This window comes from Oncorhynchus kisutch, linkage group LG19 (assembly GCF_002021735.2).
Source record: "Oncorhynchus kisutch isolate 150728-3 linkage group LG19, Okis_V2, whole genome shotgun sequence".
In the NCBI taxonomy this organism is placed as follows: domain Eukaryota; kingdom Metazoa; phylum Chordata; class Actinopteri; order Salmoniformes; family Salmonidae; genus Oncorhynchus; species Oncorhynchus kisutch.
The window spans coordinates 28,725,736-28,744,380 of NC_034192.2; the positions used below are offsets into that span (position 1 = coordinate 28,725,736).

The 18,645-nt window shown below is 45.6% G+C and overlaps 1 protein-coding gene across 1 annotated transcript in view; it reads left to right on the plus strand.

The window, feature by feature from the left end:
* LOC109864568 (peroxisome proliferator-activated receptor gamma coactivator 1-beta) overlaps nucleotides 1-18,645 on the plus strand; it is a 58,457-nt gene that overhangs the window by 30,157 nt on the left and 9,655 nt on the right. The window contains exons 2-4 of the mRNA XM_020452417.2: nucleotides 10,002-10,187; nucleotides 11,276-11,458; nucleotides 15,222-15,353. Coding sequence (XP_020308006.1) covers nucleotides 10,002-10,187; nucleotides 11,276-11,458; nucleotides 15,222-15,353 — 501 coding nt within the window. The remainder of the gene's footprint in view (nucleotides 1-10,001; nucleotides 10,188-11,275; nucleotides 11,459-15,221; nucleotides 15,354-18,645) is intronic.

The following is an 18,645-nucleotide window of genomic DNA, read 5'->3' on the forward strand; positions in this document are numbered from 1 at the left end:
TCTACAGTGTCTCAGTGTTTCAACAGCCAAATGGTCTGCTCGGAGTTGACCGTCGACCGCCAACGACGTGTGCGAGACTAGAACAGCTGTGTCTCAGTGCTGTCCTTTCAACCTTTGAATTCCAGCGGCAAAGATCAGCGCGGCTCTTCAGTCAATTCTTGGGTTTCAAAACAAACCCCATTCGTTCTCACAGGGCACCCCAAAATAGAGGGGCAGATATTTTCTACCTCGGTTTCTTGGCCACTATCAAACAGTAGACGGGGAAACCTGAGAAGATTTATGCCGGTGGCCGTGACACTCTGCATGACTTTGGTTTTAGTGCCAAACCTCCAACCCTCTCACCCTTCTTCCCTTCCTAGTCTAACTGTTCCTATACCCATAATGCAACTCTTTGGATGACTGCATTTGGGAACCGCTGGTCAAGTGAAGCCATTCATTTTTTTCCCCCATTCTGGTGCATCAGTACATTTTCCTGACGGGCAGCCCGAAAGCAAGAGAGCAAGAAAATATTTCCATATTTAAACTGAGAGACATATGCAGCAGGCCAGGGTTGCTATGGGACAGTCCAGAGGAGAAGAATGTTCACTCCCATTAAAAGCGAGACACAGACGACAGGGCCCCTGCTGGGCCCCGTGACTCTCTTTGATCAGTGGCGCATGGCACATGCGCTCTGCACCATTACTTGGTTGTATTGGTGTTGTGGAACAGACACCTCGCCTCTATGTTTAAGTGGATATGAATTACAATTCACATTCCTATTCCTCCCCATGCTCTTCATGCCCTGATTGCAGATTGCTGCTGCCTGTACATCACTCCTCAACAGCGTGAGACATGGCTCACAGAGCATAGCTCAAGGACACAGCGGTCTGGCTGGCTCCATCGCCCTGAAGATGAATTGCCCTCGCAGCTTATTGGGGGAATGGTCACCTGAGAAAGCCCAGTAATATCCCTAACAGTGTCTGCTGCTGCCCTGTCGCGCAGGCGAGACTGGAGAACTCAGCCGAGGAAAACACATTTTTTTTATTTGATTACAGAACAAGCCGTCTTCACTGATCAGCTATCAGGCAGTCGCTGACTGCTGCATTTGAATTAGACGGAGCTGGACCCCAGCCAGATTTGCCCCTGCGTCGTGATATGTCTGCTCCGCAGTCACCGATATGTGAGGTGACCAGGGCCAAGCTCGTTTCCTGTCTTTTTCCTTTCCCTCCCTCTCTCTTCCTCCCGCCCTCTCAGGCTGTCCTCTCCCTCATCCTCCCCTCTGTTTGTTATGCTGCATTATGTTAATCCAGTTAGTGGAAGGCATTTGCTACCTGCCCAACTGGCCGTCACTGATGAAGCGCCCTAATAAAACTAGTATGCTCCTGATTTGTCACACACCATACTCCGTCATCATAATTGAATGGCTGCTTTGCCCATAAATCAGGGTTAGAGTAGAGATGTGTATGATGAAGGATGTAGCGACCAGGTCATTAAGATTCCCTACTGTGATAGCTAGCCTGGCGGCATGATATCTGCCTGGTTTGGCTGAGCCCAGTCCTGGCTTGGTCCAACATAAACCACCCTCCATCACCTCTTCAGGTAATAATAACACCTTTAGGTAACTGCGTTGTGCTGTGTTAGGTTGTGTTAAGAACATAACATGTGACACGGAATAGCCTACCAGCAAACTTACACAAAGGTGTTGAAATTTGAGAAGCGTGCGTCTCATTCTTCCACTGCAATGGGATATGGCCTCGGAAGTTCAGAAGTGCTGACTACCCCTCTATATCTCTTGCAGATCCTTCATCTCTTCCAACGTTTGGTAGCCAGCTCTATCTCTCTCCCCCATACCATCTCCCCCCCCCCCCCCCCCCACCCACCCAGTATTCTCCCACTCAGGCAGTCAGTTAATGGCAGGCATGCATTACCTTTTGGGTAATTGAAGTCTGGGTTGTCGTTTTAGCGTCATATCACCTAACAAACATTCAGCTGATTAGCAGCAGGGATTCAGAAATTAGCACGTGTCTGTGGTAAGCAAAGCTAGCTGTTTGTGTTTCTATCTGGGAATACAAATATGGGTGCATTTTGGGTGATCATTAGCTCTCATTGCTAATGCTGCCATGCCCATTTGTCTCAGCCAGCCTGTCTCTGTCTACTCCCCTGGTCGCTCCAGTCTCCATCTCATTACCCTGTTGGATGGGCTGGCTGCTCCCAGGCTGGCGCTGCAGACAGCCCCGACAGCACTTGACAAAGCTCCGCTCTCATAGGATGCGAATGGAGTCCTCCAGTAGAAAAGAAGCCATCAAAAATGTGTATCAAGACAGGATGGCACGCTTTCCCTTCTCTCATCCCTCTCGCGGTATTTCTTACAAACGCCGTCAGTCTTATTTTGACCGTCTGAGTGCTGTTTCAAGGATTGACATGCAGTTGATAGTGGAAGAAGATTTTGACTTGCCTGACTACCCAGCTCCAGCCAAACGCTACGCCACGCCCACAGCTGTTAGTTTCTTCTCCGCGATGTGTCTGGATCTGAGTACCTTCTTGATCCTTCACCGAATGTGAACACGTTCGGGGCCGTCTGATTGGTCCAGAAACCAATGGGTTTGGCCAGAGCCAGAACACACATGGTAACGCGGTGGTTTGAAAATGTGTTATTGGCTTTGATACTCTGAATGGTTAGAGACGATCCAACCGCTGATGACTTTATTTTGACCAACGTGCCTTGTGCCCCTCGTCACCACAAACAAATTCAATGACGGCAGTGTCAGACTAAAGTATTTAGCAAACGATGTCTAGATTTTGCCATGTTTGAAAAAAGGTAAATGTACGATTTCACCGCCTATATGACATACAGTATACATAACACTGTGGAATCTGTCTGTCTTTTGCCATCTTATGTTTAGATACTCATGATGGCGTCACTTAATTTGCCTTTTAATAATTGATGATCAGATTTTAATAACATGTTCTCCCAGTGTTACTGAATCATGTTACCTCCCCAGGAGGACCTCAGACTCCAAGTTGTCGGTCATTGCAGTTATTCTCCCCGTATCCTCACATACTGCTTATTAAAATAGGAGGGTAAGTGTCTGCAGCAACGGTATCTCTTTCTGCAGTGGTCGGCCTTTGTGCCTCAACAGGCAGTGTAATTAATCAGGGCGCATCACCGTCGCCAGGAGAGGAGTAGAGAGGCGGGGGGGGATTTAGGGTCAATTCCCGGGGGATTGGTGGTGGAGTTCTGTGGTTCTGAAGGAGTGTAAGCGGGTCCAGTATAGTAGTCAGTGTAGGATCAGAGTCAGAACAGGTGAGTGTAGGAAGGTTTCTCAGAATGAGCTGTCTCTAAAACCAAAGCGAGGAAAGGTGCCAGTTATGACGTAAGAAGGGAAGTTGTCAGTCATCTGATTCGACGCAAAATGGAGATTTAGCCTAGGCTATGATAGTTGCATAGTCTGTACCTGATATAAATGACAAGGGCTTGACATAGACTGTGCAACTACACTATGTAAATATAAACACAAACCTGTCCAGTCGTCACATACAAACCGCAATTTTCAGACGGACTAAGAGACTTGTTAACCCTTGTGATCTCTTGCCCTGCCCTTACTGATAAGGTCCTTCACCATTCTCCCCAATCTCGTTAAGGATTTACAAACAGGGCCTTAAGGGCCCTAGATTACCAAGTGATCGGTTAAAAAAATTATGTGACCGAAATAATTGCTGTCACGCCTCAGACGACACGTGACAGGAAAGTCTCAGCAACCAGAGGTTTGTGTCGTAGAGAGAGGAGGAGTGGTGAAAGTGTCAATCTGTTACTACAGTGGAGCTTGGTTTCAATAAGCCTATACTACACCTGTACACCATCCTATTCTGTCTGGCATGGTTGGTTCCTATCGCACACACAATGTGATTGACACATTACCTATAGGAACAAAGTAGTGTTTTTATTGAGTGGGGGTTGGTTTAAGCAGCAGGCGCTAATTGATAATGACGTTATTGAAAAGAACATCAGATACACGGATTTACAGGTGAGTGAATCACAAGTATTGCAACTAGCCTGTAGTACAAACTGTCCCTGGAAACAACTTGATCTGCAAGCACCAGATATTTGACTCTGTTAGGAAGAGTTACGATAGTAACTGCATTCTTGTTCCTCTTCAACCCCAGTGTTAAACTGGTAACCTATTGTCCATTCCTTTCTAATGCAAAGATCTCCCCCAGAATGAACTGGTAGACTATCAAAGCCCTTATTCTAAGCACTGAATCCGCTTTCCATTCAGATCCCATTACTGTCCTACCTAGTGGAGAGAGATTGTGTGCCTGAGAGCCCAGTGCTCTTCTCCCTCCATCCCTCCTCCAGCTCAGCATCGCCCACCTCTTCCCCCGCACCGTGGACGTCCTTGACGCGCACTTGATACGCGCCTCATCCAGGACCACTCAGACTTAGTTTGACTACTAATCTGACAACAGTTAAATGGGATTCAAAAGGGGTGTGGCCACTGCACTGTTTGGTGACTGCTGAGGGCACCCAAAGGAACACAAGGGTCCCGTAATAACTTCTCTAGGTCAGAGCACAGCTAATATTGGGTCATCTGTCAGAATCTGCCTTCGATCGTCATCAGCCCTTCTTCACACCAGCCGGTGGCTGATTTAGTCCAGATTTAGTGTTGTCGTGGGCGTGTGTTCCTGTCTGGATAGAGAACAGATTACAGTATGTTACTGTCAGAGTGTGACTGTCAGTGAGGGGTTGGATAGAGGTTAGGTGAGTGTAAAGGATCTATTCTACAAGAGTAAGCAGTGGCCAGGGGAAGGGCCCCCAATCCAAACACTGCAATTGTTCTAATTCACGTTAAATCTCGACAATCTGTAGAAAATAAACAGGGGTTAAGAAGGTTTCCAAGACAATAACCCCCAGTTCTGCATCGCGAACAAACACAACAAAACACAAAACAATAGACGGTTTGGAGTGGCACAATGGATATATTAGCCAACTGTACTGCCAACTCTATTGTTTAGCTAGATGGACTCCTGGATGCTTCTCCTTGGGTCCTCAAACAGGAGCTCAATAAGATGCATATCTAATTACAACAATCGTCTTGTTGCTTCATGGGAGATAAAAGGTGCGCTGAAAGTGAGCCAATGTCTGATGGGACTGAGAGGGGCACTCAGGCACTCCATTTTTAAGCCATAAGGACACTGTACCCAGGCTAAACAAAGTAATAAACTGCTTACTGGACCTGTAAGGAAGACTTACGTATCAATCCCACTGAATGATGGCCATGACAGGAACAATCAGTAATTGAGTGTATAGTACATGGCTCTCCCAGATCCCACTTTAACTGACCTACTTCTTCTACTAACCGACTGTTTGCAGTTAATAAAAATGGTTAGAGGAGACATCCTTCTTTCAGAGAGGCTTCATGAGGAACAAATCTAATAGCCCCCACTCACAAATCACAATTCAAGCAGGACAAGTGCTTGCCAATCTGGAATTTCATTCATCAAAAGCCTCTCTCTCTCGTCAATATTCAGTTAGTCCATCTGTTTCTAGAGATGGGTCATATTAGTCACGTTAGGCTAGCTGTCATGTAGTTGAGGGTCAGGGGAAACTAACAGGATGCACATTGACCTTTGACCTCACAGCTAGACTTTACAAGTCATCACTACTCCTCATAGGGAAAGACTACAGAGACTCCTAGAGGAGTATTATAGACATGGCGGCTATTTGTTTGTTGTGGATTTGTTAAATGAGACGATTGAAGATGACGTTGGATTGAACCCATCTTGTCCATTCATTTGCATTTACAGTTACAGCTTGAGTGTCGTGTGCGTATGAGTGTCTGTCTGGCTTCCTAACTGTCTAGCCGTCTGCGTGTCTGTTTCCTGGAGAGGCTGAATAGAGCAGAGCCCATCTGCATTTGGCATGGCCAGAATCTAAAGCCTGGCTGGCCCGTCACAAGCAGCTTGTGTAAGAGCCAGTCATAAGACTGAGGATAACAGCTATATATAACATACCTTAGATAGCAAGGGGCTCAAAGGGAACAGGGCACCTAGATAAGAGCCTATTAGCTAGCAAGTGCTGGAGATGAATGAGCAACCTGTTTGCTTATTAAATCACAGGACTTGGTAGGTATTGCTGAATCTCAAGGGGTGGTCCTTTCTTCCTCCCAAAGGCTGGGTAGTCAGGAGTTTAGGACAGGGGCTCGCTCTCCCTCTCTCTCTCTTTCTCTCTGATGTGGAGTTGAGCCCTTTTGATGGGCATAGTAAGATACCTCAAAGCTAAAGGGTTTACTATTTCTCTTTTGAAGACCTGAAAGTGAAGGACAGTTGTCTGTCAGTTCAGTTGACAAAGATGTCATTGCACTGTAGTTGTCTATTCATTCACAATCCAGACACCACAGTGGTTTTAGTAACAGTAGCTGTAACAGTAGCTGTAACAGTAGTCAATGCTCCCTGTCCTCACTAGCCTACAGGTTGTCCTTGTATGGTTGTGCTTTGGGAGAGAGAGAGAGCAGTGACCCGCACTGTGCGACTCGTTCCACATGACTTTGTAGCACATGACTGCACATGACTGTGTGCGTTTTATGTAACACAACGCACGCTATAGAGCTCCTTCATACGCCGTCTGTAATTAGTTTTACGGGGAGTCGATATAGATGTCATTGCCGTTTTTGAATGAACGGAGAGGAAAGTGTCGCCTAAGCGAACACAAATGGAAATTCAACAAAGCATTGATTCTATTATTATTTTCTCCACCCCTCCCTTCCTATTTTGAATGCAGCATATCAAGGCTGTTGGTTGTAAGCAGACAGGGGCATCTAAAAGAGTGCATAATTGACATTCCATACTGCCCCCCCCCCCTCCCAAGTGTTCTGGTCACCTTAGGCCTTCTGTCGATGTCACATATTTGAGAGGTGGTGGTATACATGTCCCCCATAGCAGCTGCGAGGGAGCGAGAGAACAAGGTATGAGGTGGAAGACAGAAGAAGTAAGAACGCAGAGATAAGAACAGAAGAGCTGAAAGGAGGTTGCTGTTGTTCTTGATAGTATCTTATGGCTTGATTAACAACGATGCGGCAGCCTACCTACAGTAGCATAATTATCTCTGTATGTAGTTCCACACAACACAGGGCCTGCTATGCCCCTCGGCCATGTCGTTATTCTAAATAAGAATTGCTTCTCAGTGGACTTATTTGCTTAGATAAAGGTGAAATAAATGAACAGGGCTGAGCTAACACTGTTTTCATGTCTTAATTGGAAGTGGCTAATGCCACTTTAGAACACCGAAGTGTCCAGCTTATTTTGTCGGGTGACACATTTTTCCTTTAGAGAGGCACTCTAAAATATCTACTCTGCGTTTGATACGTTGATTATTATTAAAAACCTTGTTTTGACTTAGCATCAATCCGCACCACGGCACATAGACGTGGCTTTAGACCATTCCTGCGTTTTGATTCCTGAACTGGGGCACATTTAGCAGGACACAACGTTTTGGGAACGTTCAGATAGATATATGCTAAGTAGAACAAACACCCCTTCCTGACGTGTAGAATAAGGAATCACGCATTTCTATCTGCAACGGTTGGCTACTGAATGTGGCCTTTGTGTTCAGTTCAGTTGATTGGCCACCAGTGTGGATTTGTGGGTGGAGTGTCAGAGGACAAGACCCTTGATTTGAATGGAGTGGCTTCTAATGCTCACTCCCATTATCCCCACAGTCAGTGTGTGAGCAGCATGTGATATGACTAAATGATTCCGGAGGCCAGATCCACTTCAAATAAGGCAATGGTGTGGTTCTGGTATGTGATTCAATCTGCCACTCTTATGTCCTCTGCTACATAGAGCATGGCTGCTGTGACTGCTCCTGATAATGGGTCATTATGCATGTCCATGGCACATCCCTCAAGTAACTGCAAATGCGTTAGCTGTGTGTGTGTGTGTGTGTGTGTGTGTGTGTGTGTGTGTGTGTGTGTGTGTGTCTGACCGTTCTGCCTGTGACCTTAAACCTTCAGAGCCCAAGGATGTTTTTATTGATTGATATCCAGGCAGTCTGCAAAGGAGACTGGAGAGAAGGGAGGGGAAAAACAGGTAAAAAAGACAAAGCCTGCCTGGAAATAAAGAACGGTCGGACTTTGTTGAAATTGATTAGCCTGGCCTCTTATTTTCCTGAGAGGGACTAGAGGGGGGGAGAAGGAGGATGGAGGGGGGAGGTGGAGGGGTAAACTTAGCTAGGGGGAGTGAATGAGTCAACTTCTGAGATATCACACCAGCCAGGCTGCCACCACAGCTCTCTCTCTCACTCACTCACTCACTCACTCACTCACTCACTCACTCACTCACTCACTCACTCACTCACTCACTCACTCTCTCTCATAGAACATCTTAATTCAGTTTGCTTGAGTAACCAGTCATTTGTTCATTACACTACAACTGTGTTGCTCTACATCTGCAATTTATGAACTCATAAATGGTATCAATTTATTACACCCTAATCTTTGATCCAACAAACAGTTGCTAAAATGTCACTGAGTGTTGGTGTTATATCGAAGAGAACACACATCCTTCCTGTGATAAGGTTTGGGTACATCTCACTAACTAGACAAGGAGGCACTGATAGTTTGTGGCACATCTATGTCCTGAAAATGTAATATGTGTTAGAAAGGACAAAATGACACTTGTTCTACTTGTGTCTATGCGACTGCCCATCTCATTGTCCCCAGAAAGTGTCTTTGGAAGTGATGGCTGATGATTGGTTGAAACCGGGCTGACCCCAAAGCCAGTTTAATGAAATGAGTGGAATTGGATTGGATTGGTTAGCGGAGACGGTTGCGACGTGAAACAGAGCTGGAGTATTTAGTGTTAGTCACTCATCAAAGATGCATAGCTAGGGCTCTGTGGCACAGAATATTCAGGTTGTGGTTAAGCTACGCTAGGGACCTCCTGCAAACTGCATTGTCAAAGGCAGGCACACCCTGTATACAAGTGTCCCCTCTTCTGGCATTCCAAAGACAACAGGTGGAGAAGGCTATCAGCCACACACACACACACACACACACACAGACAGTACAAGTCTCCTCCATGTCCTCCTCTCCAGCTCCACTCTCCACAGGCAGAGCCTATTTCTTGTTCTGTCCCTCTCTCCTTGAAATTTGGTTTCCATCTCTCCCCTGAGGTGACTAGGATCACTTCCCTTCACACTGGCTTATACCCCAAAATACTTTTACTATCCGTGGACCGCCAAGTCAACTGTGTTATATAATATTACACTTTCACTAGGGCTCATTAGAAGACGGTGGTCTCAGTGTTTCACTAGGGCTCATTAGGAGACGGTGGTCTCAGTCTTTCACTAGGGCTCATTACTGGGGCGGCAGGGTTTCACTGGGGCGGCAGGGTAGCCTAGTGGTTAGAGCGTTGGACTAGTAACCGTAAGGTTACAAGTTCAAACCCCCGAGCTGACAAGGTCGTTCTTCCCCTGAACAGGCAGTTAACCCACTGTTCCTAGGCCGTCATTGAAAATAAGAATTTGTTCTTAACTGACATGTCTGGTTAAATAAAGGTAAAATAAAAGTAGGAGACGGTCTCAGTCTTTCACTAGGGCTCATTAGGAGGCGGTGGTCTCAGTCTTTCACTAGGGCTCATTAGGAGACGGTGGTCTCAGTCTTTCACTAGGGCTCATTAGGAGGCGGTGGTCTCAGTCTCGTGACTTTGTGTGGCACATGTTTCATCACTATGTCCATCAGTTATAATGAGCGTGTGCAGAGAGATTAGGGGGGGACTGTCTCTTTCAGAGGGCTCTGTGTCATTGACAACCACACTGTTCTGTACTGTAGTAGTTTACTCACTGTGTCATTAACATGAGCTTACTAATGCTGATGATTTTTCCCATGAACTTTCCAAACTATTTGATATTTTATAAGATATCTTCAATGTACTGTTTCTTAATGAGTCGCCCTTTGATATAACAAGAGTCTAAAGTGACCTTTCTTCCCTCTTCCTCCACTCCCTCCTTCCCTCTCTCTCTACAGTATGGGGAGGAGGAGGTCTGCTCGGACCGCCTGGACGCCGACTTCCCTGACATTGACCTCTCTCAGCTGGACGCCAGCGACTTTGACTCAGTCAACTGCCTCAGCGAGCTCCACTGGTGCAACGACCAATCAGACATCTCCGCTGCCTCCATTCAGTACAGCACAGGAGACCCTGAGTTTTTTGAGGTGAGACCCCCCCCCCCCCCCCCCAGGATTCCACTAGCCTGGTCCCAGATCTGTTTGTGCTGTCTTGGAAACTGATCTGGCTACCAGGCTAGGATTCCACCAGGACCACCCCCTCCCACACCTATGTAATGGAACTCCAACATAGGGACTAGGACTAGAATAGCCCTGAGATATGGCTGTAGACTCCTATGGCGTAGGACTAGACTACACAGTGGACTACATTAGTGGTAAACTGAAGAGGCTCCAGTCTGAGTCTATGATAAGGTTGTAGACTCCCATCTTAGAATTCCCCTCGGTGATCGTTATCAATCTGTCTAATGCACAAACCTCGTATAATGTGTTCATAAGCATCATCCACTAACACAACACTGGGTCTATTTTTACCTTACCATCCACTTGATCATAATTCCTTGTTCAGATTGATTTTGGAGACATAGGAGTTGGATTGGGACGATTCCCCCCAGTCCTTGTTTTGGATGCCTGTGTGGAATCCCATTGATCTCCCAGCTTAGTTCATTTAACCTTCAGATGGGAGGGTGGGGGGTGTAAAATGAAACCTCGCTCACTTCCCGTAGGCTGTCTCCGCTCCGCTATCATCCCACCACCAGACTCGATGCTTCTTAGCGAGATGGCTGCTGTTGAAACGAACAACACAGTGTGTGGATGGTTGGCGCCCCTCAGACTACAGGGAAAGAGTGGAATTTTATAAGCAAAATACTCTGTGTTGTAAGGAACTATGTGAGTGGTATCCTCACTTACACCCCCACCTCCTCCTGCCCCCTAGCAGAGGGGAATGAACTGTGTTGTAAGTGGGTAGTGCGTTCACTGATGCCCTCTCGCTCTCCTGCCCCCTCCAGATAGAAGATGAGAATGAACTGTGTTGTAAGTGGGTGGTGTGTTCACTGATGCCCTCTTGCTCTCCTGCCCCCTCCAGATAGAAGATGAGAATGAACTGTGTTGTAAGTGGGTGGTGCGTTCACTGATGCCCTCTCGCTCTCCTGCCCCCTCCAGATAGAAGATGAGAATGAACTGTGTTATAAGTGGGTGGTGCGTTCACTGATGCCCTCTCTCTCTCCTGCCCCCTCCAGATAGATGAGAATGCGGCGCTGCTGGCTGCTCTCACAGACAGCCTGGACGGCATGGTGGAGGACGAGGTGGGGGGGCTGTCTGTGTTTCCCTCGCTGGGGGAGGGGGCTGAGGAGGACCTTCCCTTCCCTTCAGGCTCCCTGAGTGACGGCTCCCTGAGCTCAGAGACAGAAGACCCGTCTCTAGTAAGAACCCTTCCTCACTGTTTAAGGTGGATTTGGATGGGCCTCTGCTCTGACTACCCCACAGCATGGGTATGATAGGCAACAAAGGTCTGAATTTTTCTCATTTTGGGCTTTTCCATTCTTTTTAGCAACCACTACTTCTAATAAGAATGCTTTTTACCAGCAGGCAACCTGGCTGAACCACAACTGTGGTCTCTTAAAGAAACTGTGGCTCTCACCTCTTTTTGACCCCCCCCTATCCTCCCCAACTCTCATTAAATCTTCCTTTTTTCCCCTTCCCCCCCATTGTTCTACTTCTCTCTCACTCCTTTGCCATCATAAAGGGGTAATATACTACTCTCGTGCCCATGTCTGCCTCCTAGGACCTAGCCCAGCCTCCTATAGCTCCAGCAGTTAAACTGGAGCCAACCCTGATGCAGAGTACCCTGTGACCCAGTCCCTCCCTTTTCCACTATTCTCCCCTTGTCCCCATTCTCTCCCCTTCCCCGTTACACCCCCCTCCTCTTTTCACACTGTCCTGCGGGATGCCTCCACCCCTCTCTCCCCTGCAACCTTCTCCTCTCAGAATCACGCTTCCAGGAAAAACATGTTTTTCTTTTCAACTGTTGTCCCTATCTACTCATGCTTGTTCTGGATTGCAACAGAAAACGGGTTGTCTTTTACAGAGAATACGATAGGATTTCATTACGTTAGGAAACATTTGGCTGGCTGCTATTCGGTGTGCTCGGATGAGCATGCAAGTGAACTAGGAAGTCTGGTGTAATATACTGTATGTCCTCTTATTGTTCTGTAATACATCCTTATTGTTCTTGTCCACAATAAAGCCAACATACTTCCTTAAGTTTCAAACAGACACACTTTGGACTGGGTTTAAAGAGACACAGAGATCTCACATTATCAAGGCAAGGGTTACAAAGGTCCTGTTGTGTTACAGCTCTGAGAGAAACGAGCTATGTACATACCTACATGTTCATTCACTTCCCCTACTCACTCTGTCTCTGAGATCATTGCAATTACAGGATAACATGCAGACTATATATATATATATATATATATATATATATATATATATATATATATATATATATATATATATATATACACACACACGCACACACAGTATATCACAAAAGTGAGTACACCCCTCACATTTTTGTAAATATTTGAGTATATCTTTTCATGTGACACTTTGCTACAATGAGTGTACAGCTTGTATACCAGTGTAAATTTGCTGTCCCCTCAAAATAACTCAACACACAGGCATTAATGTCTAAACTGCTGGAAACAAAAGTGAGTACACCCCTAAGTGAAAATGTTGGGCCCAAAGTGTCAATATTTTGTGTGGCCACCGTCATTTTCCAGCACTGCCTTAACCCTCTTGGGCATGGAGTTCACCAGAGCTTCACAGGTTGCCACTGGAGTCCTGTTCCACTCCTCCATGACGACATCACGGAGCTGGTGGATGTTATAGACCTTGCACTCCTCCACCTTCCATTTGAGGATGCCCCACAGATGCTCAATAGGGTTTAGGTCTGGAGACATGCTTGGCCAGTCCATCACCTTTACCCTCAGCTTCTTTAGCAAGGCAGTGGTCGTCTTGGAGGCGTGCTTGGGGTCGTTATCATGTTGGAATACTGCCCTGCGGCCCAGTCTCCGAAGGGAGGGGATCATGCTCTGCTTTAGTATGTCACAGTACATGTTGGCATTCATGGTTCCCTCAATGAACTGTAGCTCCCCAGTGCCGGCAGCACTCATGCAGCCCCGGACCATGCTTGACTGTAGGCTAGACACACTTGTCTTTGTACTCCTCACCTGGTTGCCGCCACACGCTTGACACCATCTGAACCAAATAATTTTATCTTGGTCTCATCGGACCACAGGACATGGTTCCAGTAATCCGTGTCCTTAGTCTGCTTGTCTTCAGCAAACTGTTTGTGGGCTTTCTTGTGCATCATCTTTAGAAGAGGCTTCCTTCTGGGACGACAGCCATGCAGACCAATTTGATGCAGTGTACGGCGTATGGTCTGAGCACTGACAGGCTGACCCCCCCACCCCTTCAACCTCTGCAGCAATGCTGGCAGCACTCATATGTCTATTTCCCAAAGACAACCTCTGGATATGATGCTGAGCACGTGCACTCAACTTCTTTGGTTGACCATGGCGACATGTACCAGTCCACCTTCCTCCCTCCCTGCCTGTCAGTCCCTTTCCATCCCAGAGACAGCCTAGAGGATTTGTTGCATGTGACCCTGGTGTTGTCATCACTGGTGTGTGAGTGGAGGACTCCCTCTGCTGGTAGAAGCTGTAATTGAAGCTGATCTCAGTGTGTGTGGTGTTTTTGCCATTGAAATCCTTGGGTGGGCCGCCTAAGTGTTTTTTCAGGCCGCCTAAGACCAAACAGTGTAAAAAATGTTTGGGGAAATGAATTAATTACCCCACATTAATTGGGATGGAAAAAGGCTTTCAGTGTGAACTTTTAAACGACTTAAAGCAGATATAAAGTATGTAGGAAAGATAATGGACCTATATATTTTTACAATATAATATTTGAGAACTAATAATCACCAAATAAAAGCTAGACAGTCAGAGGGAATGGAAGATTCCAAACAATTCATTTAGCAGTATTGATTTTGTTATTATGTTTGAGTAAAATAACATGGCATTAGCCATTGCGGGAAATTAGCTTTAAAATTGCAATATTTTCTCATCTCCATGGCAGAATATGTAGAATAGCAGGAAATTCACTTTAAAACTGGAACCTTTTCTCTCAGCTCCATGCAAAAAATGTGTAGCATCACAGGAAATTAGCTTTAAAACTGCAAAAAATGTCTCTCGGCTCCATGGAGAAATGTGTAGAATTGCAGGAAATTGGCAACAAAAAAAATCACACTTTTCTCTACACCGCCAAGATAAGGGCCTCTAAAACGTTCTCTAACATTGCGTGTGTGCCTGAGTGTGCAAGACAGTGTGTGTGCGTGTATGAGGTTGTAAGCAGGCAGAGAACAAGGGCTGCATTGAGCAAGACAGACCAGGAAGTGGGCCAGAGTAGGGTAGTCTTTCATGGCATGGATGGGCCTGGCGTGCTAACAGAATTTTGTACACAGAGATGGAAACCTTCAGCGCCCCTTCACTTCCTCAATGAAACACTGAGAGGCACCATTGAAGCCCATGCCAAGTTGGCTCATGCTGACAGGGATGGGCAACTCAATTAGCACTCTACTCATCTATTTCATCATCTGTTTCAACAAGCCTCTAAACGTGACATTAGCTATCAGCCAAACATAACCAGCCGCATCATTCGCTCACATCTACAGTAGGCGCGCTCCGGTGCTATCCTCAGGCTGTGCCAAAACCAGTGAGCTTAGGGGGATTGTTGTTGTAAGCAGATTTCTATCATCTGATGATTTCACATGCAATGCTGCTGCCTCAAAGTGTAGTGAAGGAAATGTGAGGAAGTAAAATACCCATTTGAAATGCAATGCGACAGCCTTACCACCCCATTGCAAAGTGCGCAGGAGAGCTATAGAATCGCATTTCCGTTTGATCTCATATTCACACAGCTTCCTCCTGCCAGCTTCGGTTTGAGTGCTATATTGTTCAAACGCAGGATGAAAGGAGAATAAAGAGGGGGAAATAGATTTGCGAGTGGATGAGTCATGTCAAGAGTGATAATACACGTTGATGCTACTGTATGTTCTGCTGATTGATTGATTTATTGGCAGACATGTACATTACAGTTGTCCCAACCCATGTCCCCCTACAGCTGAAAAAGCTCCTGCTGTCCCCCCCTAACGTGCCCACGGGCCTGGAATCACACAAAGAGGGCAGCAGCAACAGCGGGCATCGCCATTGCAGCAGGAGCCTGCATCTGAAACCTGTCAGGCCTTTGGTTAAGGTGAGTGAGTTGGATCTCTGTGTGTGGTGTTCTAGAATAGAGCTGTCTAGCAGCTCAGAATAGAGCAGGGAAGGCAACACAAGAGACTTAAAGAGAGGGAGAGCGGATACATAGGCTCCACGACAGGAAAGGTTTTCTATAGCTCTGATCCTTAGTCCTTTTCTAGTTCATTCACTGCTCTGACACCGGATCCAGGATATGGGTTGAATAGGGGACCTAATCACCAAGGTAATGCTTAGATTATAGTGTTTTCAGAGACTAAAACATACAACAAGCTCTACGGAGAATAAACCTTACTGTCTGTCTCTCCGACGTTTGCAACATTGTTTCAATATTCAAATTCCATCTCAAACTGTCAAATCCCATAGTAATGAATGTGTAGGGAGTCGGGATGAGAGAGAGGCAGGCAGCGTTTCTCAACTAGTCGAAATCATGAATCAGCTAGCATCATTTTTATGGATATATATATATATATATATATATATATACAAAGAAATGTCAATTGAAAAAAGGTTAAACGAAACTAAGTGCAGCTAGTTTGCTGTCTTTCCAGCTTCTGTTTGAAGTTATTGTGTTAGCTGTGTTGTTGGCTAGCTCCTCTGAACAACATTGTCCAAACAAGAGCTCATTTTCTATGCCAGGCGAAATCGTGCCTCATTAGTTCATTGTTATGGAGGATGTATCCAAATAAATGTTACTAGAAAACAGCTTAAACAAATGCAAATGCAGCTACTGTTGTTATTCTGTCTGCACTGTTTGACGTGACTGTAAATTAGCCGTAGTTGCTAGCTAGCAAGCAAGGTTTAAGAACGTTGCAAGCCAGTATGGTAATAGAAATGTAGAATTAATGACTGGGTCGAGTCCATAGATATAGAACAAAAAGACTGAACGATTGGGTCGCATCTCTGGCAACCGACCCAATAGAACGAACGACCAGCCGGCTTGGGTAGCAAACCCTTCTTCTTCAATGATTTATTGGCTATTGGCATCCAATAAATGTTGCATTACTGCCACCTACTAGACTGGAGTACAACTCCCTTATACATTAAACAAAACCATCTAACACAACACTCACACAAAAAAGAATACATAAATAAATCAAATAATAAAAAAGAACACCACCCTACTACACTATTTAAATCTATTTAGTCCTACCTCAGGCCATCAACCTGAAGGGATGGGACACCACCTCTTAACACACCCTGTAACTCTTCTGATGTCAAGTCTCACACACCCAAATGCCTCTCTGCAGCTGCCACCACAACCTCAATTCTGTGCGACTCATGTTCCATCCCTGCAGTACAGTTGATAACAGTACAGTTGCTATAAATGCAAATAAAAATCCAATCTTACTGAAACATGTATCACTTGTTGGCCTATGCATCTGTACTGGTACAGATCTACTACTCACACCACTCCTCTCAGGATCCCTCCCCCTTGACCCATCTTCCTCTACTTTCTTCACTGTCTCAGCATATAACAACTTCTGCACTACTCTATCCCTGGAACCTTAAACCTGCCTCTCTCGCACGGGACATTTCTGATCCCCAGCCCCATGAGCACCCCTACAATTAACACACACCACAACTTTCCCCAATGCTATGCATTCCTTTGTTTCAAGCCCTTCTGCACACTTCTCACACCTAGGAACCTCCCTCCTACACATTGCTGCCACATGCCCATAAGCTTGACACTTGTAACAACGTAATGTATTCTGCACAAAAGCTTATACAAGATAGCTTATATATCCTAACATCACTTTGTGTGACAAAACCTCAACAGAACAGACATGGATTCTTCCGTTTCACCACCCTGTCTGCATTGCACCAAACGACGAGCATTACAAACCCTGGGAATCTTCCCCTTCAGTTGGTCAACTTTTACATTTACTGCTACCCCAGTAATCACTCCTTTCAATGGTGCCCTTTTCTTGAGAGCAAAATAATTCACATTTCTTGCCCAAATTCGTTTAACATGGAGCGCCTTCTCCCTCTGACCAGCAGAAACACAAACTATTATCACAAGACCACTTCTGCTTACCCTCACCGATTCCACAGCACCCAACTCTATTTTCACCCACCCTGAACCCACAAATGGATCAGCCAAAAGGCAAGGGTCCACTTTTTCCAGACTCCTTTTCATCCTGACCCTCGGTGCAAGCCTTGGGCTTTGAGAACTTCACCACACCTATCACCTCCGATACCTCACCCTCATTCACTTCCATTTCTCCCCCTGTCTTCAGCTCACTCTGCTTACACTTTCTACCATTCTTCTTTAACAAACCATCGGGCCTTTTCCCACCATTTTTAACTGACTCGCGCTCACTCTTTTCCTCCCTCTCTCTCTTAAACCTCCTCTGCCTCTCCTTTTCCCTCCCTTCCTCCTCCGTATTCCAAGTATACCTCTCCTTACGATAGTACTGCACTTCTCCTGACATATATCTTGTTGTTGCCTTGTCAAGGGACGCCATTTAACCGGCTGTCACAATGTCCGTACAATCAGCACAAACCCCTGGATATGTCGGGTAGCAACCCTAGATTTGTTTCGGGACTATATGTTGTGGAAGGATGAAATGGTATGAATAAATTCATCAAAATACTTAAAAAAAAAAAAATGAAAATATGTACATTATTATTTAAATATGTTGGTGACCCGTTTGTATATAAGTGATAATGCCCTCGTAGCCGGTGTTTGGATGATATATTGGCATGGTTTGCCAGCCCGAGATTTTGTGTCGGGCCTATCAACACCCGTGCCAACATATCCTCCAAACACTGGCGATTCTGGCATTATCACTTAAATGTAGACGCGCCATATCATATCATTCCATATCATTTCCGCAGAAGTGTTTGTTGTTTGGTTCCTTGATCGGATCTATAGGCTATATAGGCTATTCATCAAAGTAGCCTATTTTGCATTGATAACCAAATATAATCTCAGCGACTGTTTAAACAGTAAACCAAACAACAAGAATCCACTCAAAAGGATATTTTGTTTATAAATAATAACTAGTGATTCCAGGCTATTGTGAAATGGTGTAACCTGCTATAGACAACCAGCTAACCATGTGCTTTTTCTTCTTCATGACCACAACATGATGACCTTCTATTTTTAGCTGATATCGGAATCAATACACAAACAAGCATATCAAATTGGGATAATGATTTATGCTACTCCGGAAAGTATACAAATGTTTGCCAGGGCATATTTAAAAAAAATAATAAATCTGATTATTTCACATGGAGATGTGGAAAGCTAAAAATGCTAGCTAGCTTGCTATGTTTTTAGCGAG